Source organism: Empidonax traillii, unplaced genomic scaffold, assembly GCF_003031625.1.
Source record: "Empidonax traillii isolate 1590-97213 ecotype Southwest subspecies unplaced genomic scaffold, ASM303162v1 scaffold715:size483424, whole genome shotgun sequence".
NCBI classification, from domain to species: domain Eukaryota; kingdom Metazoa; phylum Chordata; class Aves; order Passeriformes; family Tyrannidae; genus Empidonax; species Empidonax traillii.
The window spans coordinates 75,605-100,000 of NW_020955908.1; the positions used below are offsets into that span (position 1 = coordinate 75,605).

Below are 24,396 nucleotides of genomic sequence, written 5' to 3' on the forward strand. Positions count from 1 at the left end.
GTGCTTCATCCTCATTACTCTCAAGCACCAGAAGGCAAAGACTAAGATTTGTTAAAACCTCAGGCTGTTCAGCTAAAGGAAGGACTGATCAGCAATTTTGTCAAGTCTGGAGAGCAAAACTTTTATTTTGCAGCTCAGGTTAAACTCTGTATAGAAAGGAAAATCTGCCTTAACTGGAGTCCTTTGGTTTTGGAGGTCAAACCATTTTGAGGGAGTTTCATGAAAAAAAAAAAAAAATCTGCAACTCAGTCCAGCAGGTCAGCAAACATCTGAACTGGTACTCTTGTGTTAAATGCCAAGGACTGTGTAACTTCTGTCAAGAAGAATCCCAATGATTGCACAATATGTCATTCCTACACATTAATTTTACTTGCAAAAAGATGTTGTCCTAAAATGCCTCTGAGTTCTGCAGAATTTGTAATGCACTGGATTCAATCACTCAGTGTACACTCTGTCCTGTACTTCCTGAACCTTCTCTTATTCCCCTTCCAGTAAATACCATTTCTTTCCCATTTATCACACTAGTCAGGAGATGCTTTAGAATGATTTAGATGAAAAGACAACATTAACTTTATATTTTTTAGAAATAAAACCCCTGAGTTTAGTTGCATGAACTCTCCTGCAAGCGAACTGGTAGGCAGTAAGTTGCAGTAATAATTTGTTGACATGATGCCTGGTCTTGAATATCTAAATTACACCTCCTTTCTGGACGTTCTGTCCCTAAATCCATCATTAGTAAGGTTGCAGTTTATGAAGCCATGCAATCATGACTAACATTAGCAAGCACACAATCATTTAGGAAGGTGGACTCGCTACCTACTTGCTGGATGTGTCCCTCAACACTGTCTGAGGGTGAGGAAAAGCTCATTATGCTGCAGCAGCAACCCAAGGGAAGCATTACAGCACTGAAACATGTTAAGATGGATTAGGTTATCTGATCTGTCTCCCTACTAATACAAGTTTGTTCTTGTAATACCATTCAGATCTGGAGAAAATAAGGCAACCTGGAGCTCACTGGCTTGGGGCCCTCCCTGTCAGAAATTATCCATCAGAAATTATATCAGTAACATCCATCTTTTATCCACAGACAGGTCGCTTACTTGACCATACCTATAAATTCATTTTCAAGAATGCTAATTAGAGCAGAGACCTGCAGCTTTCACTGATTTTTCTAATCCTACTAGGCAAAACATTCTAGCTATAAGTAGAAGAATTTGGGGTCTTTCTATGGTCTTTTGCTTTTTCATTGTGTAATTTTCCCTTTCACAGCTCAACAATATTAAAATCAACAGAGACAGCACTTCCTGAAATGGATATTTGTACAGATAAGAGAAAGGTTTCAATCTCCTAAGAAAATGTACAAAGCTATCTGTCTTACAGCACCCCTAGCTGAAAATCTTTCTCTGCTAAGGCAGAAATATCTCTTGATCTATAATGTCTGTATACTACATTCTTTTCCATCTGCTTTGAGTTATTAGCAAGGCTGTGAATCTAAGATTTGCAGTAATTACAGGCTTTTTTGTGGTTTATTTAATAAGTGCTTCTAATTAAGAAATGGAAATACTAAACCTGTAAAGCCAGAATTCTAATACTGCTGTTACAAGGGACTTTGTTTGTCCAAAAATTTTTCACATTTTTATCATGTCCAACTGGCAGCTGAGTTGTCTTTTTTTTTTTTTTTTTTAAATGCATCTCAGCCAAGAAAGTTGGTGAATTCTAACATTTAGCCAGCTTATCATTCTCCAGGGAGATCTAGACAATGCTCAGGACATAAGGTTGTGAAGCTCATTTCAAAGAGCCATAGAAAAATATCTCTGAGACAAGATATCCCTTGACAGTAAATTCCATTACTTTTTCTCAGCCAGGGAGGGCAGCCCAAGAAATCACATCCTGCAATCATCATCAGCTAAAGCCACTCAGCCATGCCTGATCCCTGCAAAGGGGCAAGCCACAGATGCACAAACCCTCCTTTATAGACTCTTATCTATATATTTTTATCTACAAAAGCTTGAAATACATCTTTTAATTACATCCCAAGAGATGCCTTCATATCCAATCTAAATGCCAGCACAGAGGAAGCACTGAGGAAACCAACAGGGTAACAAGGACATTGCACACTTGGAGCAGCAAAGTCACTGTAAGTTCACAAGAACCACAAGTGTGTCATCTAATAAAACTATCAATTACTGTTCACAAAAAGGAGTTAACAAGAAACCCACTTGGCAAGCTATGACATGAGATTTCTAACAGTTTAAAAGTAATTGATGTCCATAAAATATAATTCAGGTAGCGAATCTGACTTTTTTTTTTTAATGGCTTAATTTAAAGGACTGTGCTTGCAATACCAGCAAGAAGAAGCCTAAAACAATCCAATGGTTAATAAAACAACAATGAACACTGTTGTCACCTGTCACAGCTAAGCACAACCCAGCAGATGAATTCCTGTGACAAGAACTGGATGTCTTAAGGAATTGTAGCAGCATCCCTTAACTCCTGTAGCAGGATACTGGGAATTGCTGAATGAGGGCTGCATCTTTGACTTTGTGAGGCCTTCAGCAAGTCATTAAAATGCTACAATTTGGGCAATGAAAAAACAGTACATGACCCCAAATTAGTGGCTGTTTATGCAGTGTGTGTTTTCCTAAATGTTTGCCTTGATCTTTGTGTTTCTCTTGTACCGTGTACACAGCAAGTCTAATGATGCATCTTTAGAACCTTCTTGGCATGCTGTGAGGTTTAGTTAATGGCTGTGCAGCTCTTTGAAGATGTTCAGGCTATTTTATTTTTAATTAATGCTTGCAAGCTACTTTGAGCTTCTCTGATGAAAGGGCTTAAACAAGTACAAAATTTCAGGCAGTCATTAGCCCAGTATGCAAGGGAGCAGGATGAGGAAGTGTGCTGGCTTTGCCTGGGATAATTTTCTTCTCAGTAGCTGATATGGAGCTGTGTTTTGGAGTGGTTGGCAAATCCACAGAGTCTTATTTGCAGGAGCTGTGAAGTAGATTCCCCTTAAAATCAGCATCAAAACTCTTTAGGCCCAATTTAAAAAAAAAAAACCAAACCATGCAGCCATTGAGGAGTAAAGCATATCTTTACAATAACAAGATGTGTTTTGACTTGCCTCCTCTCAGTCATCCAGCTGGCACAGAGCTGCCACACCTCGATTTATCCAGTGTTTCTGGGGCTTGTCTGAAGGGAGTTCAATGGAGAGAACGTAGTTGGTTGAGTGGCCAGTGGTGGATAAGACACCTCTTCTTGCACTTGTCTTGTATACAGGGCATGAATAGATGTTCATATGAAGAAATTTGGAACTTTCTCCAGGTTTAAGCCAGATTATGGGCAAAGGATCATACAGGACTTTTGGTAGTGATTCTGCAATTACTGAGGATTCTCTATCCCATCGTGCACCTTCCAAAAAAAGGCCTCTCACGTAAGCCCCATCTTGTGGCATTTTCTCCATTGTGTGCTCCTCCTTCATCACCTAGAATGATTAAACCATTGCTTGATTTTGTTTTTATCTGGAGTATATTAAATCTTATAAGTGATAGTCTGAAATTTCTCCTTTAAATAAAATCTCTTTTCATCTGAAAACTCTATTTCTTGCTGCCCCATAACATGTTTCAAGCTGTTCAAGAAAAACAAAATTCTTCTGCATTTTTCTTACCTCAAATTCAAATCCAATGTGGTCGATTGGGATGGTGTATTTTCTTGCATAGTTTTGTAAAACACCGGTCAAAAAAGACTGAGTGAAGAAGAATCCTGAGAGCCAAAAGACTGTGGGTGGCCCATTGTTGACCCAATCCTGAATACGGAGAGAAAAAAACAAATATAAGAAAAAAAGTACTTTTGTGTCTTCACTGTGCCAATTTACCAGAAGAGGGAAGTGCTATGAGAGCAAGGGAAATAATGGAAGGGTGAATTAAGAATGAAGTAGCTGTTCAGAAAGTGTCTGGAAGCAGAGAAGAGATTTACAGTCACATGTACGTGACTGTAATCTGTGTATGTGACATATATGTGACTAAATGCCAACTGATGATACCAATGCCAAGACATCAATGCCAATTAAAATGAATCTTCTAGAAACAGACAAATGGAAACTATCAAAAGCAGCGCTGAATTAGCACCCAGCTGAGCAATTGCCCAGCTAATTCCAATGCTTTCAGTGCAGTGTATGAGTGAGCAGTTCACAGCCTGGAGCTCTCAGGTGCTGCTCAGTGAGGACAGCACTGACACACATTGTACCCACTCAGCAGTCAATGACAGCGCCCTGGCAGTCCCGTTCAGCGTACCTGGAAGAAAACCAAACGACACAGGAGATCGGACACGTAACTTCCCAGTGGCTTCAGTGATGGGTAGGATTTGGCAGCCCACATTGATGGCACTTTTCCCACCAGTATGCTGTTGTAAACATCTTCAAGCTCAGAAGACATCAACACTTGGCCTTTAATTGCTTTGCCAATATTAATGAGGCTGCTCCGAACAACTTCGGTAAGCCTTCGGGTTGAAACAAAGAAATTGTCCTCTTATTATTTACTTCTTACTACCTGGCTAAAGACCTCTGAGTCCAGCTTGAATGAAGGGTCAGTCAAAGCTGGTAAATGTCCTGTCAGAAATTCCTTATCTCGCCTGAAGTTATCAGAACACTTACTTAACTTTAGAAAAGCAAACAAAGTAAAAACACACTGAAAGAAATGAAAGACAATGAAAATTCCCACTCTAAACAAGGGAATTAAGTGACAAGAGTTTTAAAGCTTGTAACACTCACACAATGTGCTGTGAATATTGGGGCCTGGCTATCAAAGAATAAAGTAGGCTGCCTTACCTTGACACAACAGGCTCAAATCTGATTTAAGTTCATCCTCCGAGAATATAGGTACAGTTTCTATATTCAGTTACTCAGCTGCAGCTTTCAAGTCTTTTCAAAAGACTTTCAAAGCAGAATGTAACACGTTAACAAAACTGTTCTGTAAAAGGCTCACAACTGTTTAAGGCTTGTACTGACAAACACAAGCGTATTTCAGTATCAGCAGTACTGCACAGAACACTGAGCCTTACCTGTTAAATCGAATTAGCTCTTGCCTAAGAACTGTATTCATGGACTCTTCATAAAGTACTGGGTATGCCTTCATAACCTCTTCCATGTCATAGCTGCTTGGTAATTTGGATAGGATGTCCTGTGCCAAATCTTCAACAATTTCCTGAAATCACAAGTTTGCAGTGAATGAGGAATATTCCTTTTTCCACCCCCCATATTTTTATTGAATAAATTCCACAAAACACTACAGATTTTGTATTTTTTCTGCACAACCACACAGGTATTTTAGTCCATTTTTCTGTAGATATAGTGCTTACATGCTCCTACTTGCTTTGGGCATTATCCTGTCTGTCAGTCTCCACATGTGCCTGCCTGCTCCTTTTTCCTTCTCAATATATTTAAATTTGTTAGCAATTTTGGTTTAATTTGCAAATAGGTTTTATGTGTCTTCTAAGGAAATAGGCAGAAGGGCAGACAAGTATAATCCTATTACTGCCACAATGAAGGAGAAGACAAAGCATGCAGCACAGGGAAAATGATGGGAAGACCACATGAATACTCCAGTCAGGAGTGCATGAATTTCCATCACTGGAATTTGTAGACTGGAATTAAATGTCATAGTTTAAAATTGCCTAGAGATGGATGTGACTTGAGGTGCATTACCAACTGTGATCTTTAACTGTGTTCTAACTCCAATTCATGACTGAAGGGAAGCATTTTGCTGTTATTTTAAAGCACAAAATATGAAAAAACATTCAAACTGCATGTCTGTGCAGGTGGGGTTGTGTGGTATTAATCTGCTTGAATGCAAAGTCATGAAGGTATCTTCCATCCTTAAAGGTGTAATGCCAAATCCATCTGCTTCTCTACAGGGACATTCACATCTACTGTGCTACAGTCACATGATGAGAGGTCTTTGATTACTCTGAGACGTAGGACATGACAGGAAAGGGCACCTTTCCAGACTGCAAGTTGATCTTTCTTCCCCAGTTACCTGAGGGGACTTGCCACCTCCCCCTGCTTCCCTAGGCAAAGTCAGGAGCACTCCATGGAAAAGCTGGTTAGTCTCCTGGTTATCCTTGGTGATGTCTGCATTTTCATGAAGTCCAAACACTTCAGGGTGTGTTGTAATTGGCAAACTTCGTATGTATTCAATGTAAGACTGGAAAGCAAACATTCAGATACCAGACATCGCACAATGCCACATTCACAAACACTTGGCAAATCCAACTTGGTCAGAACCTTCCCAGTTACCATCAAACACAGTAGTTCCCTGTTAAGCACATCCAGGGACTGACTTAAAAAGTCCACTGAGATAAATATAAAAGTTTTGAGTGATTCAAAGACTCACAGAGAAGTTGTTATTACCAACCTCATGTAAGTGGCAGGAGAGAAAGGAAAGTATGTTAGAAATATCCAAGGAGCACTGGCAGGAGTCACAGAAGGGGGTAGGATGGTGTATGTGTCACCCCCACAACTGTGGGCTACACAAATAGGTGGGATTGGAGCACATTTGTTATCTTTATGCAGTTGTTAGAAGGGAAAAAGGGGATGAAAACTGAGTATATACCTGTCATTCCACCTCTTCATCCTGACCACTGCTTTCAAGGCAAAAGTGTTGCAAGAGGGTGCTCAAGTACCCTGTAAATTCCTGAAGCTTCCTTTTGGCTTTCTAGAGCTGTACTGGAAACCTGCACAGGGGTGGCTCTTTGCATCAACAAATGCCAGAATATTAGATGGTCACTATATCCCCATTGGGGTCTGGTAGATATTAAATACCAGATTCATATTTCAGACATAAGATACATTCTTTGTGGCTTGGTGATCTTATGTGGTCTATTTTCTATTTGTTGTATTCAGCATATCAAAGTATAATGGAGGTAAGTTCCTTCCCAAACTCAAAGAGCATTTACACCTCTTTTCTTCTCACCTCATATGGGCCATGGGGTGGTATGTAGTAGTCATCTCCAGCTGAGAGCATGTATTTGTCCTGCTCTATATCCTTGTTATAGACTATGGAAAGAAGGGACAGGAGAAGACGCCTGTCTTTATCATCTGTCACTCTGCCTCCATAGTTACACTCCCCTGGGAAAGGACAAAGAAAACCAGGACAAAAAAAATGAAAGTTAATGCACAAATAAAAATTGTTTTGCAATAATCTGAAACTCTGCTAAGCTGAAGCTCCAAAGCTCCAGATCTGTTAACAAAAATCAAGAATGACAAGGCTGACAAAGGAGGTGCCAAAAAGCAGCTTATCTTTCTGAATAGCCACAGCAACCAAGTTATTTACACAGCTCAACACCTCCTGCTTTAAACCCATGACTATTATCACATCCTCTGGTAAACTGCCAAAGTTCACTGTGTCAGGCTCACATTGATCAGCAAAGGTGAATCAGAGGCCATGGACGTGTTTCTGTGATGCATGTGAAACAAAGACCAGGAGGTTTCCTGGGCCATCAGTAATTCTTCCAGCTATATACAAGTCAAAACAGCAATGACATCTGAGGATTTGGGATCCGACTCCAAGGACGGTTCAACTTCAGCATCCACCAGTGACAGCCAATTGCAGGTCGAGGGCCAAGAAAGTAAAACAGAGCGGAATCCACTCAATTTGTCAGGAACTCGCTAGTTTGTCACTGCACCACTTGAAAGTGCCCAGCAAGGTCAACACAGGAGAGGAGGCGGTGCACGTACCTGTTAGATAGGTCAGAGCTTCAAATGGGATTTCTTCGTATTCGTTCAGAAACATCTGGATCTGTTGCATACTTATTCTGAGGTCGGATTCGTTGAACTCATATGGAATATTCCAACCTGTTCAATTCAGAAAAGATACCCAGGGAGTGGTGCACTGTACTGACAGCTGGGCTCAGGAAATGATGGTATTGCTACTACAGAGCTGAAGGTACCACCTGCCAGACAGTACCTAGAAGAGCCCTGGAATACTTGGCTCTTTACTGCACGAGGGACAATAGGGCTCCATAACAATACTGTATCCTAATGCACTATTACCATCATTCTATGTTATTAAAACATAAACAAACATAGGCATTTGGACATCACACTCTCATGAAAATGGTATTTTACTGGCTTGGTACTTTCAATTAATCTGTTCCTATCTGGACACAATGAGAACAGGAGTTTTAATTCATTTACTGATTCAAATTTTTCATCAACCTGTCCATCTATTAATACTGTTTGTGTATGACATTCAGAGTAACAGTGCAATAAAGCAAACAAGCAAACAGGAACATACTCCAGATAAGAGAAGCCTTCAGAAAACCTACAGCCCTAGTGCAAAGCAAAAATAGGGCTATTGCTGCGACTGTCCTTCTTCCCCCAGATAGTTGGTCACATTAAGCAGTAGATTTTGCTTTTGAAAATGGCCTCTTTGTCACTTTCAAAAATTCTATTTTGACTTTATAGCAATATATGAGTGTCTTCATACCGGCAGTTTAGTATTTATTTAAAGAGCTGCCTTTAAAAATAATGACAGTGGCTTTCAGTCAAAATAATAACAGTAACCTGTTATGATGAAGACAGACTCAACTGAAAGACTGAGAACTGCATGTGCACCAGTGGAGAGCATAAACTTTATAGTGTTATAAAAACGGAAACTATAAACCCCTAAGTTCTATATGTCATGCAGAAATTCCATAGAGTTTTCCACACGTGTCAAGATTATAGAAAAAGCTGAAGCACAAATCTTATGACACATCTCTTTTCATTGCCGTGCTATGAACAACACACTGCGGCTACACAAATTTGTTTCACATGAAGTAAATATATGCACTGCCTTTGATAAAACAAAGTAGGCAGGACATAATAACAAAAGCAGAATTGAAGAAGGCACGCCTTTCCTTACAGAAATTTAAAACTGGAACTGGATTTGATTGTTACTAAAAGCTACAGTAATAAACTGATAATTCAGTAAGCTATAATTTAGTGTAAATGCTGTCTAATATATTTATTTGGAAAAACAGTACTTTCTGGTTCTCCCCCAGGGTAATACTTTTAGTAGCTTCAAGAGTAGCTTTGCCTGAAAAAGCTTTTAAGCTTTATTACATCCTGTGCAATGCAGGTTGCACTCTTGTAACCCTGCCAACAATCCTGCCTTTTTACAGAGAGACTCCAACGATGCACTTCAACACCACTAATCTTTCTTGAAACAAACTGCAAAATAACCTAAACCTTACCCAATGGGCCAAAGTTTCTCCTTTCCTGCACAACAGCATGAAAAAAGCAAAGGCCAAACAGCAGTTTTTGCCACATCACTGGCTTTTGGCAGCTGCCAAAGAACACGGGGTCGGAGATGGGGTCGTTGAGGTACGATCGGAGCAGGTTCACTCGAACGCCTTTCGGAGGCTCATTCGTCATTTTGATGCCATTCTGGAGGATACTTACAGGAAACTTCTCTGATGGGTAACTGGTTAACCACAACCTGAAAAGAAGTTTGAAAAGCACATTATCAAAAAAATCACTAATACTGACAAATCCTGCTGTTGATCTAAAGAAGACAAAGTTTTACTACTTGCTTAATTATAATGATAACATCTAACTTTGTTCTGAAGTGCAGGCATAAAGTAGATTATATTGGACAGGTAGAAAAGATGACATCTTAATTATGGATCTTTATTGTATCGCTACACAGAAACAATATCAATTATATACTTAGTCATTCACACAGAAATAGTTTAATTTCTTTTTCGCGGTGTCTTCAGCAAACAAGAAATAATCCCATTAAAATGGGCAAAACACTGAAACTCCTACCTGAATTTTTCATTAGTATTCTCAGGCACTATAACTTCCTCGCAGATTTTTTCCAAGGCAGGCATCCAGCTAGTTGCAAGATGGCAGTTTTGCAACACTACCCAGGTTCCATCAGTAATAGCCTGATAAATCATTTTTGCTGCTATTGGGCCCTGGCCCTGTCCAAGCGAAACAGTTTGAATGCTGGTACTTCCCATGCTGACATCATCAGCAAATTTTAGTAAACCTATGATGGCAAGTGTTTTACACATGCAAACAAAGACAAAGTCTATTAGAAAGTAGAATGTGTTATATTAATCATTTTTATAATGAAAGGCACAAAAGTCAACACATATCTTAATTAAAGAAACCCAAACAAAATCATCTCAACAACCCAGTAGTAGTATCAAATGCTGTATCAGTCTGTTTCTGAGGCAGATACTAAAATTTAGGGGTTAAGGTATTACAAAAAGCAAACACTCAAAGCAAAAACTAGGCAGGTTAAATGCCTGTGCTCTCCCTTGGCTCCAGGGGTTCAGTTCCAGCCTGCACTACAGCTCTTGACTCTCCCTGTTGCCTGGGTACAATTGTTTATGGGGGCTGATCTGCAAACTGGATCTTTAGATCCGGTTAAAAATAGCCCTCCAGCTTTGCTAGCAAAACCAGTACCTTCTGGAAATACATCCTTATGGTATGGCTCCATATTACAATCCTTTTGGCAGAAAACCAGATTTAAAAATAATCTGGGTGGTTATACTTTAAAGGACATTTAACAAATGTGTTTTTAAGTGTGGCCATATACACCATTTAATTAGTAACTGAGAGGGAGGAAACTTTCTGGAGGAGGGGTTGCAACAAAGAGTGGGGCAAGCCTCCAACACCCACTGAAAGAATTGTAATGCAAGTATAAATTATAAACTGGTCTGGATGCTACAATCTGTTAGATCCCTAAATTGCAGCTCAGATACCGAGACATTTCATCACCACTACATTCATCCCACCCTCTAACAAATTTACTATCATTGTTTATATATGGGCAGATGCAAATGTTTGATATTCCATCATTGCTGTATTGTCCTTTACAGACACTTTAAAGATCAAATGAAGGGGCCTATTATCAGTTTAGTCATACTCAGTGACATTTAACCAGATAAAAAAAGACATTTTTAATACCAATCTCACCTGCCATAGGATCAGCACCCGGTGATAATATAAAAATCAAAGGGGCACAACAATTTGAATCACTGTAACTTCTTCCAAGATCAAATGTGGGTGGTTCAATAAATGTTCTTCCCATATTTTCCACAATGAACATCTGCACTGCCGGGATAATTTTGTCAGGCCGCAAACACCTGAGAATAACCATGCGATCCAACCCCATCAGTCTGCTCCACTCATCTGGGAAGGCTTCTTCGTGGGGTTTGACAGAGTCATAGATTGGCTTCCACTTGGAAACGTTGTCTCTCATGTGTTCCATAAGTCCCTGCAGGTTTGTCAGGCAGGATGCACGGACGAGCTCAGCCCACGATTTGTTCGACAGCCAGTCCGGAGCTGGGTTGGGGTGGGGGTTGTCGAGAGCGACGCCTCCTGTCAGCAGGAAACGCCAAACCTCATCATCTATCTGGCCTTTTCCCTTCATGATGCCCACTGTTAGAAGGAAGGAGAACAACACCTTATCCTTTTCAAACAGTGAACGGCAGACATTATTATAGATGCTCACCGTGAAATGATCGGTTATGTTTTTAATTCTCTGTTCCAGATTTCCGCTCTTCTTGCTTTTAGCAATAGACTGAACATACAAGTTAATGAACCAAACCAATGAATACTGGTACATAGGCTCAATGTTTGCCAGATCAGAGATGCAGAAGAAGACAACAGCTGAATGAACAGCAACTGGCTTGTACCCCATTCGAGTAGAATCTATTTCCTTCTCAGTTAAAGAGGAAATTTTTTGCTTTTCAGAGATTTCTTCAGATAAGTCTTTGGATGAAGACAAAATTTTAATTGCTGTTTCATCCTCTAAGATGTTTCCTTCTGAATGGGAAAGGACCTCCAGGATTTTATCTTCTATTTCTTTTAGTTGTTTCTTGTTGGCTGCGCTTTCTATAATGAGTTGATTTTTCTTTTCTTCTAGCTCAGGCTTTTCCTTTGCAGCTACAATTCCAAGAAGTTGGTCCTGAAGACCCAAAGGTGTAATCATGAAATTGAGTAGACAAACTTTCACAGCCACCTCAGGATAATAATGAGGATTTCTTAAGTGGGTTGTCATGTAAAACCTGAAGTCTCTTGAATATTCAATTATATTTTCCCCTAATTTCATGTATTCTACTCCTTGTTGTTTAAATGTTTGTTTTAATAAAATGGGTTCTATGAAAGCATCTAATTCTTCACCAATATTTTCTAGCAAGACTGGTGTTCCAAGCTGAATAGAAGTTTCTAATGTCCTCACATAATGTGTGTCAGATAATTTGATAACTGACAGCTTGTTCGTTTTCTCCATATTTTTTATCCACTTGTTAGCTTGCCTTTGAGGATCTATCATCAAAGCCCATCTTCTTGAGTTGGAAACAATTATACCATTGTCAATGGAAAAAGAATCAACTGGCAATCCGGCAATCTGCCATGCCCGGATTTTGACGGGATCCCCTAAGGTGTTACTTAAGCTAAAATCGCTGGAGCACGGGATGTTCTTCTCGCTGCACAGAACCTGCCACTGCTTTTGACACTGCAGGCGGTAATCCACAGTGAAGGCTCCCAAATAGGCCACAGTTCCCGATGATAACAGCACATCTCCCACGAGGTCCGTGTACCGAATTCCCAACAGGCGCGCAGCTTCTGTCCACCGCTCCTTCTCTCCACCCAGACCGCTGATCAGCTGCTCGGCTCTCACGAGCTTTTGTGAGCACCGTTCAATATTATCCTCCAGCTCTTTCTTCTTGTTGTTCATTCTGTCAAACTCATCTTGCAAAGCCTGCAGGCGATCGACCACCTCCTTCAGCGCTGCTTGTTTTACCCTCAGCTTCTGCATTTGAACCTCCAGGACTTCTTCTGCCCCCCTCAAACGCTCACGCTTCGGGGCGACCACCTTCTGCACGCGGTCGTACACCTCCATGGCTCGCACCCACTTGCAAAGCCCTTCACAGGCAGAGGAGACATTTTTTACGACTTCTGGCTGAAAATCCGCGTGGCCGATGAACTTCTCTCTAATCCTCTTCATTATGGCGGGAGGAATGTTATCCTTGTCGTATTTCTGCAACTTCTCGAGGAACTTGATATCTGAAAGAATTTTTTTAGCTGGCCCCCAGTAGTCTTCAATCATTTTACCTGGATTGCAAATGAGACTAAAATCAGGCTTAATACATGTATGTTCAAATTGAAAAGGATACTTTGAAACATAATATGAAGAATTAACATCAGTGATTTTGCAATGGAATTTTACTATGCAAAGATTGTTAAATAGTTCAGAAAAATCACTTCCTAAAGGAATTCAGACAGTAACTCAAGATTGGGTCAAAGCAAGTTGAAGAGATGACTTTGTGCTGGTGACTGGGATCACATTTACAAAGCTTGAACAAAGTCAAGCAAGGGCAGTATGTGACCATGGCCAAAGCAACCTTAGCTATTTGCAAGTGTACTTATAAATCACTGCTTGACTAAATGCACTTTGAGTGCATGTGCACGTGGCTGCATTCACACCACAAGCACTTCACCAGCACACCACAGCAGTACCCCACTCATTCCTAGTGCAGGGATAACAAAAGCCACATCATTACCACTGCCACTTGGGTCAGGTTTTCTCTCTGGTTTAGTTGCCCTCATGATACAGATACTCTCCATGACGAGCTTAACAGGACCAGGTGGATTCTGCATGGATTTCACAAGAGAGATGTCCGAAGGATTCAGGGTGTCAAGAGCTGCCTGTGCTGCAGCCAGAGCTGGCAGGGCCTCAGCAAGGTCTGCTTCACATTCATCCTGTTAAGACATTGGGCAGAAACCTGTAAAGCTTCATCCAACACCAGGTCACCAGGCCTGATCACCCCACACAGCCCCAGAGAACCTTCCCTCTTCTTAATTACCCAGGAAAGAGACTCTTCACAACAATGTGTTTCTTGGAGAGAAAACTACTTTCACAATTTGACTGCATGGTTTGAAGAGAAAAGGTCGGTAGAGAAATCAGTAACTTCCATAAACTGAACTGACAGCTGAAAAAGGCAGACAAGCTCTCAAGATCAAAGTCTCTCTGGTCTGGCAATAAGAATTAAATAAAGGTTAGATACAGTTGTTCTTAGTTAAATCTTACAACTGATCAGGTGAAATATGGACACTGTGTAGCTTAAATTCTTTATCTTATACTCAGATCTCAGTAGTTATCTATTTTATCTATCACTGACATTGCCAATTAGTTATAAAAAAAAATATTGAGGAATCCTGAAGCTTCCCACAGAAAATTCTGTTTCAGACATCTGGCTATGGCATTATCTCTAAAGTTATGCTTAACAGGGCTCCCTGCAGCACTGTGCCAAATTACCTCAGCTAACTGTAAATGAACTGTCTTTGGGCCTGGAGACAGCATAAACTCATTATTCAATCTGCTGAAAATGAGAATATATCAGTACAGAAGCAAGAGCTCTACAGCTTTTGGAATGTGGACTAGAAAGGGAAGTTATGCAGTACTATGAGGCACAGTCATTCTCCAAACAGCCAGAATTTACCGTGTTTGTATTAGGAACATGTCATTCATCATCTCCTGCAACTTTGTTACTCTAAGTGCTCAGTTCACACCATTTACACATCATCACAGCTCCCAGTTCCTCGGAACCCATCCTGCTCCAGGCTCAGGTCCCTCTGCACTACCTTAATGCCTTGGGCGACAGCAGCTGCATCGTTGGCCTCTTTTTCATCTGCTGACACTACTTCCTTTATTGCATCTACTTCAACTGTCTCCTTTTCAATCTTGACCATCATTTTTTCTGTTTCAGCAGAAGTCTCAATCAGTTCAGGCTGAAGGGCAGTCAGTTCTTTCTGCATCTCTGCAACCTGATGAATGCAAGAGGAAGTCAAGAAAAGATCTGTGTAAACGTTGCATGCATTTCACATCATGATGCCTTAGGAAGAAAGACTGGAACACACTATATTAATACAGTCTAAAAAGGGACATTTGATCTAAAGAATTATTAATAGTTCTCTATTTTTACTAAGAGCTGTTTTATTTAACTGAATAGATTTTTAAACGTATTTTTATCATCATCTATGCAATCCACTTCATTTCAATAATGAGAAATAAATGGATTAATTCTATTTTTTTCCTCACAGTCAGTTTCAGTTTGTGAAACCCCAAATGATCCTTTATTGGACACATGGAAAACAAAAATCCAAAAGAAACCTGGAAGGAAACACAGAGTTGGTGACAGCAACAGCTGCAAACTGAATGTTCTTCCTTCAGCAAGTATCTGGAAGCCCTTTGCTTTGCATCTTGGGAAGATCAATCCCTGGATCACATGGGCTGAAAAAGGGGGTTATTTATCTGGAACCTGATCACCTTTTTCCTAGGAATCTACTCAGGAATTAATGTTTATTATTGTCTTACAACATTCTTCAATTTCTCCCCTATTTTGAAAAGGATAATAGGTACTAGAATGCTGAGGAATGGATTCTCCATATAAGGTTTTGAGAAAATTATGAAATTTGAGGGTTATTCTATTAAGAGCTATAAGTCAAACTCAGAAATCACAATTTCTTAAAGTGACTAAGCAGTAATCTAATACTTTTCCTGCTGGCTTTCTATAGAAAACCATTAATACCATCATGAACACAGTGAGGAGCAAATTTACCAAGTATTATTTTTATAAGTTTTAACCACACAGACCCCATACCTGAATATGCATTTGGCACCTATTCATCATTTTCATCTGAGACTTACCTGTAAAGATGCAAACTCAAGTTTCTGAAGTCCCACAAGATAACGACTCCTCATCATGTCAACTTCCTCCCTTTTCTGATTCAGTAGACTCTTGAAGGTCAGAATCAATTCAACGTAGGAGGTTGGGGTCACGTAGTTGTGTCTCCGCAGTGTCGCGTAGTAGCTGACGGAGAGTTCTCTCACACTTTCTTGGAAGTATTTGCACAGGGACACAACCCTAGAGAAAATTTTTCCACATTACTTTGAAAGTACAGTCTTACAGAAAATTAAGTTTATGAAATCAGACTAGTGTTAGGGAAGGCAGAGGGGTATTTTCCCCATTAGTAGAAATATTTTGGACTCCTTCCAAAGAAACATCAGATACATACAGCTGAGTATCTTTGACTTGCACTGAAATCCCAGATTTGGCTTAGCTTTGCCCGTTTATAAGGACAGTCTCCTGATCAAGTATGTTGGGGGCACAGGGGGCAGGGGAACAAACATTTGCATCGTATGTTTCTTGACAGATAAACTCATACTCTTTTCTAATGTCATCTTTGAGTTCAATATCCTCTAAAAACTTGTTAGCAACCATTTCCAAAGCATCTGTGGGCCAGGTTTGGAACCAGTCAATGGTGCAGCAGTTTATCAGTGAAGGGAACATCCGTAATCGATTCCGAAACGCATCTCCAATAGGACTCATGGCTGCAAAAATAAAATCATGGTTGTTACCTAAGCTTGTTTGCAGTCAAGAAGCAGAAAAACCCAAACCTAAATAAAAACATTTTAAGAAAGAACACACTGAATACAGACCTAAAACAATATGCAAATTTTTCTTCACCCTTTCAATAAAGAAACTGTACATAGCAAGGGGAGTGGCTTCGATCTTCCTGTTCTCCATCCTTGCTGCCCCTTGCATTTTCTCAACAATGTCAGCCTTCTCATCTGCTGCGAAGATATTAGGCACGTCCCCAGTGTTTAAAAGCATGTTGATGTCTTCCACAAACGATTCATCCTTTATTTGATTATCACAGAACAAAAAGGACACGTTGACGTTACCAACACCTGCTTTCAGCATGACCTGCTTAATGTCATCTTTCCATTCGTTGACTCCGTAGGATTTGGTGATCTCAATCTGGAAGAGCTCAAAGGAGTTCATGAAGGTGGCCAGCTTGGTCGCGCTCTGCCGGCCGCTCCCGCCAACCCCCACCAGCAGCAGGTGCCCGTTGTCCTGCTTCAACACCCTGCATATCCTCGAGATGTGCTCGATGGCAAACTTGAACATGACCAAGGACATTGGGGCTTTGCTGACGTTGTTGTATTCCTCCAGGTAGTATTCCATCACGCTGGTCAGCTGCTTCAGGTCTGTGATTTCATCATAGACTTTTACGCTGCTGCCGGGCTTTAAGTAGTCTCCGAAGAACAGGCTGCGAATGTTGTCATCAGTGACTTTTCCAGTAGGTGAGAGGTGGCTCAGTACCTAGGGAAAAGACAAGAATCAATGGGTAATTCTATCTATTAGAGAATTATCTTCCTTAAAGTCATAATAACCTTTATCTACACAGTATTGCTACTGTGGAAAGCACTGTTTTCCACTATTCTAGTTACGACCTTAATCTGGGAAAGCATACTGTAGGCTGACATGCAGGTTTCCACATATGCACACCTCACAGAGAGCTACTGCTGTCAAATATAGGAAAAGCTCCCAAAAGGCTTCTCAGAAATGTACCCACTACACCCATTGGCCTAATCAAATAATTCACTTCAGTGATTCACAGATAAAAGCTGTGAAAGACATTTATTTCATTCCAGTTGGTCCTCTGTACCAACACAGAATCCCTTTGAAGTCATGAATCATTCTGATGAGAAGTCATTTGTATTAACCTGACTAAGAGTATGTGTAATACTCAATGCTGAACAGGAAATCTTCCACACTTTTTAAATGCACTGCTCAAAATAATTCAAAATGTCTCCTGTACTAATTTAGTCTCAATGTGTAAGTATTTCTGAAAATGCATCATTCTCGGTCCCAGCAGATTACCCAAAAGTACCTTATTAAAGTTCTGCTTGAAGCTATTTAATGTCGTGTCTTGTACCATCTGGAAGAACACCTTCCTGTCATCCTCATCAACTAAGCGATCATAGAAAACTCTGTAAACCTCATGAATCCAAAGTCTGATCAGTTTATCTCCATCCTGAAAACGTAAATATGAGAACATGGGTAAATATAGCTCAGGCAGGATTTGTTCAAAAAGAAAAGGTTAGAAGTGTCCATCTGGCCCCTGCTACACCTTGCACTGAACTCAGTGGGAATCTTTCAATTCCAAGCCATTCAGCACATGGCTCAGCATCTGCTGACTTAACTGCATTCCTCACCCAGTTCCCATCTCATCCTTCCTGCCAATACAAACTGGGGCTCTTATGTCAAGGCATTTTTCTCTACAGTATCAAATCTCCCCATCCTTCCAAGATATGGCTCATGGGCTGCAACTCAATCCCTTCTCAAAACCCCTCCTGGCTAAGATTCCTCCTCAATAGCTTGTGGTTGTTTTGTTCTGTTTCTGCACCAAAAACATTCCCCCAGCAGAAATAAAAAATTTAATACTCTTTTAACCTGACATTTTCCTGGAAATGGATATAAAAGCTAGAAGGGTGACAATCATATACATCTATCAGTATTCATCTGTAGTTTTGTGACAACAGGCAAACTCACAGGTAAATTATTCGGTCTTGTTCATAAGTTTGTCATTTGTGAAAAGGAGATACTGAGTCTTTTCCTACTTTGTTTATTAAGTTTGCAAGTTCAGGAGAGGGGACTCTACCTTCATGTACAGGTTTTAACAAGAGCACCTTGGACCTCTGGGTCCTACTGTAATACACTGAAGAATATTAACAAAACAACAGCTCTCTCCCTCAGAGATGGACAGAAAATATATAACAAGGTATTCAGGGATTATTCTGATTTTAAAACCTGTAAATCTACTGAAACCATAGTTCATGTATTCTGAGATATTTACTTATTGATATTACAAAAATAATTTACTTTTTCCATTGCTTTTTATTTTAACATAGTTAAATTACAACTTACTTGCAGATGGGTGTGTGGACAGAGCAAAACTCCTTTAATAACCCTGGAAAAATCCCGTAGATTAAAGACATAGTGGGATTTTGCAGGAGTTGGGAGAAAATTATCTACTGCCATTTTATAAATCACTGATGTCGCCTGGACCATCATCTTACCCAGCCTTGAGAAGGAAAAGAGGTACAATTTTAACTTCTGCAGATAAATCACGGGACAAAAGATGACAGAGGTGATACAGGAAATATATCACATTACTTCAGAAATGAAGAGTCAAAGCCTTTGCTGAAGTGCCAGTCAGTAACTGCAGTGAAGATCTTGTTTAAAATGTCATCGTTGAAAGCGCAGATAGATACAATGTTCATGTGCCGTGTGAAGCGCCCTGTGATACAACAGAAGGATGCAGAGAGATTTTAAATGTCCAAATATTTTTCCACCTCACTCAACCAACAACATTTGAATCAGGCTCCAGCCACACGATTTTGTTTCCAGCAAATTTCTGCCCCAGCAGTGATGCAGAAGAAATATGAACTTGTTTCTGTTTTATATCAGTATTTCACCTGAATAACTGTTTTGAATATGTAAAACATGCACCTCCATCGCAAGGCCTCTATTACCCAAATTTAAATTTCAGCTCACTTCAGCCCTCTTGATTGTAACAGAATAAAACAAAATCAAGTACCTTGTCATTGGCTTTCACCTAAAAAGAATCAGTTTATACATTAGAATATTTTACAAATTTAGCTATATCAGAATAGTTATTTTCATAAAGCCCTCTCAGAGCACATACAGTTACACCTATATCAGTGTTTATATAAAGCAAAGTAGCCTGAAGTGCCTTCTAACAGTGTAGGGGCAGCTACATAAGGGCTTTTATTTACATAATTTTTTCATTAGAAAATATAACTTCCCTTAAAGTGCTGGAACAGGAATCATGGACTTGCAGGCAACATGCTTGTTAATTAAATGCAGGCAGCCTATCTTAGCAGCAGGAGATACAACTTCAGAAGAGAACTGCCAGAGACATGGCAAGAAGATGTGTTCCCTCCCTTTGCCAAAAAATAGAAAATGGAGAAAGTATCCATTCTCTTGATTTTAGACTCATTTTCATCATTCACGGTTTAATCAACATTAAAAACATTAGAAATAATGTTAATTAAGGTACTGTTGGAAAAGGTACAGATTTGAACTTTAACACACAGACCTCAATTTGGAACGACTCTGTCAGTGAATGTATCTGTAGGTCCAGCATCAGCAAAACTGATCCTGCCTCTTAACTTCAGTGAACCAGATAAGCACTTCCCAAAGTAATGTATTCCTACCTGTAATATCATTCCTGCCTCCCCCAGGAGGGCCCATGGCTGTAACAAGCAGCACATCAATGATATTAATCTGGGATGCATCTTTCTTGTCGTACCAGTGACCATGATCAATCAACTGTCTGAGAAGCTCAATGGCTGGCTGGGCTCCATACACTTCCTTTTCAGGCATGTTTAGGTCATCTACAGAGAACATGGACATGGAATAAAAAATCTCAGTGTTTGGGAATTTAGTTTTCTTTGAAGAAGGAAAAATAACTGAACTAGAGGTAGGAAAAGGCTGTGTGTTATTATTCTTGCTTCCCATTAAACTAACCAGAATCAAATGCCATTATACCTCAAAGGCATAATTAGGGGTGATGGCTCCACTTAATGTGGTGGGTGATTTTGTTTTATTTCATGTCATGTCCCACTGAAACTTTAAGAACTACTCTGAAGAAACCACCACTTAAACCTCTTGGCAGGGGACAGTGCTAATCCTTCGATGATCCCTGGGGGTCCCTTCCAACTCAGGACATTCTAGGATTATGAAAAAAGCCAAAGAGCACTGAAGAAATCCAGATTAACTTGTCTCCATGAACCACTTCCTTTGCCAAAAGCCAGAATTAAAATGATTTAAAAAAAACACCTGAAAAAAATGTCTTACCCACAAATATTACAGCTTCTTTCCCTGCAGGAGGTCCAAATACTCCTTTTCTTCTTCTGTCCAGCTTGGACATAATAATATCCTGGGTTTGGTTAGCAGAGGTTCTTGCAGAGAAGTTGATGAAACTTGGGATGTATTTTTCCTTTGGAAGTTTTAGTAGAAAATTGTTTGTTATAGCTGTTTTTCCAGTGCCAGTGGGACCCACAAAAAGCAAAGGGACACTGTGTTCCACATATGTTTTAAGAAAAAACATTTGTCTGGCAGTTTCTATTGTTGGAATGGTCAGCTCAGATACCTGTTACGCAGGAAAGTAAAACAGCACATGAAAACCAGACATCTCATACCTTAATCAACAGCGATATTTACAAGCAAATCCAGGAATCCTGTAGCACAAATGCATTTTTTAAAAATTCTGTTCTCTGAAAACCTAGGCTGTAACAAGGTTCTAGTGGATAGTATGGCCCTACTTCTTGTTCAGTGTTTATTCAGTTAGGAGCAAAACTATAATATCTGTGAACCATAATATAGGTAAAGTCTGGAAGGAGAACTGCAGAGTTAAGTATGGCTTAGTTCTGCTCCCCTACTCTCACTACTGCTCTCCATATCCCAAAGAAAGTCTCTTTGCTTGCTCTCTCTCTCTAAAGTAACTCATACTATAATATCATGAGATTAACCACAGGGAAAAAAAAAAAAAAAAAAAGAGGAATGGAAATTCAGGCTTTGGTTTTTTCCCCCACCATGTTTTCCCCAATGTCAGATGCTATTAGAAAACAAAGCAGAACCAAAATTTTAACCATCAGGGAACCTCAGGGCTCCTCGTGCACCTGCAGTGCTGAACTTTCATTATCAGTGTCACCAGAATTGAGACAGGAGTGGGAAAAGGAGCCTACAGAGATTAATGAACTGTTGCAGAACAATCATTAAACAGCCTTATATAGTAGAATCAGAGCTAGCTAAGCTAGTTGATTACACCTCTAAATCATTTAGTCAAATAATTATTTTCTATTATAAAGATACCAATGTGAACCTTAGCCCCTGGGGAGATAACTTGCTCTTCTTTTGTGATGTACTCTGTCCACATGCTCCACTGCCCACTGCCATGCTTGTGAAAGTAGAAGTCATAAACACTCCCTGTTAATTGAAAAACACAGCATAGGAAAACCCACTGATTAAATAATAGACTTCAGTTGTTTTAGTGTGAGATGTCCAACACCGGGAGATAAGAGAAGCTTTCTACTACACAAGATACACCCCTCCACAGCCCCCACCTCACCCCCCTCCACCATTATCATCACCAAATTATTTTAGGTCAGCTGCAGCTACACTGTTTGAGTACAACAGGAGGCATATGCTGCTCCTGGTTCACAGAGCCAGGAAAGAGCACCCAACTGTGCAGCCCAAGGCCGGGCAGATGGTGGCTCTGCTGCAGACTTAACATCTGCCAGGCACTCTGTTCTCCCTTAAAGTGACAAGTTTTGTTACTGCTTTATAAAAGGCCAGGCAAGTGCAGTTATGGAGAAGCACCTTTTTCTGGGAAGATGTTGTTTTTGGTAAGCTTCACACTTTTAGGGCGCGGGTTTTCCTCGTTCATTCCCATTAGCAAATTGCGGTAAAAGGAATCAAATTTTTTTCTGCTGTCTGCATCGATGATCCCACCAACTGTCCACACCAAAGCAAACAGGAAAAGACTCTGCAGCCACAAGGTGATTTGCTGACTAGACATGACTTCCTGCTCCTCTTCCTCAGATCTCATTATTTCATCTAAAACACATATTTTGAATTTTAGTTAAACGCCAGTAATAACCATAAATCCCAATTCAAAATACATTTTTGCAAAAGTATTCTGAGACAAAATTGGAGAATTGTCTTCAGTGGTACGAAGCCAATCTACGAAGTGAGGATCTTGTCTGTGTAAAATACTGTTTACAAATAAAAATAAAGTTAGAAGAAAAAATATTTACAAGAGGACTTAACCCTTTTCTTCCAGGCCCAGCAAACTGCAGGCAAAACATATGGAATATCAGTTTTGTAATGCCACCAGTTTCCAAATGTGAAAGCTCTGTATGCTGGTCAAAGAACTATTATTTATACTAATCACTGAGATCACTGAGTGTGTTCTATGAACTCAATTGTAAGGAATTCCTTTGGTATTTCCTTGCATCTGATAACCTGCATTTTATCACAGGACATGGTAGGGAAAAAAAAAACACCTGAAATAAAAAGAAAAAGGCTCAGGGTACTTACCAAGTAGACAACTATAGAGTTTCATCAGGCTGTAACTCAGATGGATAGGGGATGTTTGTACAATGGTTTTGCAACGGTAGTGAATAAAATCTAAACAGGGCTGGACTAGCCACATAAACAAGTCATCGACCTACCAGGAGAAAAGGAGATGGATGTACAACAGTGCAGGACTTGCCACATTTCCCACTGTCCCTCAATTCACTCTCAATAAAAGATAAGGCATCAGAAATTCTCCAGATCAGGAAAGGACTTGTGTGAAGCAGTACTGAAATGTTTGCAAAGTCACACCATCATTATCTGATGGTGACAACAAGTTGCTTCTACCCAGTTACTAATCCAGGCAGCAGAGCAGAAGCTCAGTCCAGGGAGATCCCTGGTTTGCTTAGAAACCTGTCCATAAAGAGCTCCTCAAGTCTTGGTTGTAATTTTCTGCAAAACCTCAACAGGTGTCTTGTCAAATCACATGAATAAGTTTTCTACAACTCCAATCCTAGTATTATTCCAATTCTTTTACTAGACTTTGATGCCAAGTAATAGGAATTTTAAATTTTTATTAAAGCTGATTCTCACTAACACCTACTTTTATTTGCATTTACACTGAAGACATACAATACACAACACAAAGAGCTCTCATTTCTGCAAGCAATGGGGTGATAAAAGCTTTGAAGATTAAGCTGTTAATGACAATAATAAAAAAGTTCTGACTCTGCATGCCTGCCTTCAAGTAGGCAAACTGTGAAGGTGACCTTATAGCCAATCTTCTGAACTAGACCCATGTAAAAAATGAAGTCTCGCACCAGTGCTCGGTGTTCTTCCTGCAGGTTTGGAGGTAGAATTTTCAAGTAGGAATCCTTCAGTGGCTTCCAACCTAACTGTTGTGGGTCCATATAGATCATACCACACCTGGAAAGAACAAACACCTTGGATATAGGAATATCTGTGCAAGGTGGGACAGTTCAAGCTTGGATGCTTTGACATTACCTGCTGACAGTTGCTGGAGATGCCTCCTCCAAGTCCGCTGGCTCAAAGATTAAACTCATTTGTGAATTCATCTGAATTATTTCACCACTCATTAAGCATAGCTAGAAGAAGAGCATCATACAAACATGGTCTAGTCATGTCAGTGCTGATCAACCCAGTCGAAGCAATGTCTGTCATAAAATCACTGAACATTCTACTTGGTGTCACTCCTCATTCAATCATTTGTATTCTCACAATACAGGATATTTTCTGACCTTGTCTCAACTTTTCCATGTGTTAATGTAAGGCTTGCAGAGACATGGAGAACAATGCTCTGTTTTTAAATAACTGCCAAAAAAGCCATTATGACCTGTAGCTTTTTTTAAATTCATTTATTCAGTAGGTAATTTAAGCAAGTTCAGTTTTCAGTCACAGAACTGAGTTCATGCATTTCAGTTTCCTAAAAGG

At 39.9% G+C, this 24,396-nt stretch overlaps 1 protein-coding gene across 2 annotated transcripts in view; it reads right to left on the reverse strand.

Moving 5' to 3' along the window:
* Nucleotides 1-3,072: 3,072 nt before the first annotated feature.
* Nucleotides 3,073-24,396, reverse strand: part of DNAH3 (dynein axonemal heavy chain 3) — a 49,028-nt gene continuing 27,704 nt past the window's right edge. Inside the window, exons 37-61 of one of the 2 annotated variants that reach the window (XM_027900185.1) lie at nt 23,950-24,050; nt 23,766-23,871; nt 22,969-23,098; nt 22,249-22,485; nt 21,752-21,855; nt 20,725-21,019; nt 20,082-20,261; nt 19,018-19,141; nt 18,769-18,925; nt 17,732-17,875; nt 16,494-17,160; nt 16,220-16,385; nt 15,702-15,918; nt 14,636-14,818; nt 13,555-13,753; nt 10,964-13,105; nt 9,803-10,028; nt 9,229-9,473; nt 7,730-7,846; nt 6,966-7,120; nt 6,030-6,197; nt 5,056-5,198; nt 4,290-4,494; nt 3,665-3,802; nt 3,073-3,481 (exon numbers count right to left, since the gene is read on the reverse strand). In XM_027900185.1, coding sequence (XP_027755986.1) covers nt 3,128-3,481; nt 3,665-3,802; nt 4,290-4,494; nt 5,056-5,198; nt 6,030-6,197; nt 6,966-7,120; nt 7,730-7,846; nt 9,229-9,473; nt 9,803-10,028; nt 10,964-13,105; nt 13,555-13,753; nt 14,636-14,818; nt 15,702-15,918; nt 16,220-16,385; nt 16,494-17,160; nt 17,732-17,875; nt 18,769-18,925; nt 19,018-19,141; nt 20,082-20,261; nt 20,725-21,019; nt 21,752-21,855; nt 22,249-22,485; nt 22,969-23,098; nt 23,766-23,871; nt 23,950-24,050 — 6,903 coding nt within the window. In that variant the 3' untranslated portion in view covers nt 3,073-3,127. Of the gene's footprint in view, nt 3,482-3,664; nt 3,803-4,289; nt 4,495-5,055; nt 5,199-6,029; nt 6,198-6,965; nt 7,121-7,729; nt 7,847-9,228; nt 9,474-9,802; nt 10,071-10,963; nt 13,106-13,554; nt 13,754-14,635; nt 14,819-15,701; nt 15,919-16,219; nt 16,386-16,493; nt 17,161-17,731; nt 17,876-18,768; nt 18,926-19,017; nt 19,142-20,081; nt 20,262-20,724; nt 21,020-21,751; nt 21,856-22,248; nt 22,486-22,968; nt 23,099-23,765; nt 23,872-23,949; nt 24,051-24,396 lie in introns of both variants that reach the window. The other variant, XM_027900184.1, reaches the window with a different exon arrangement.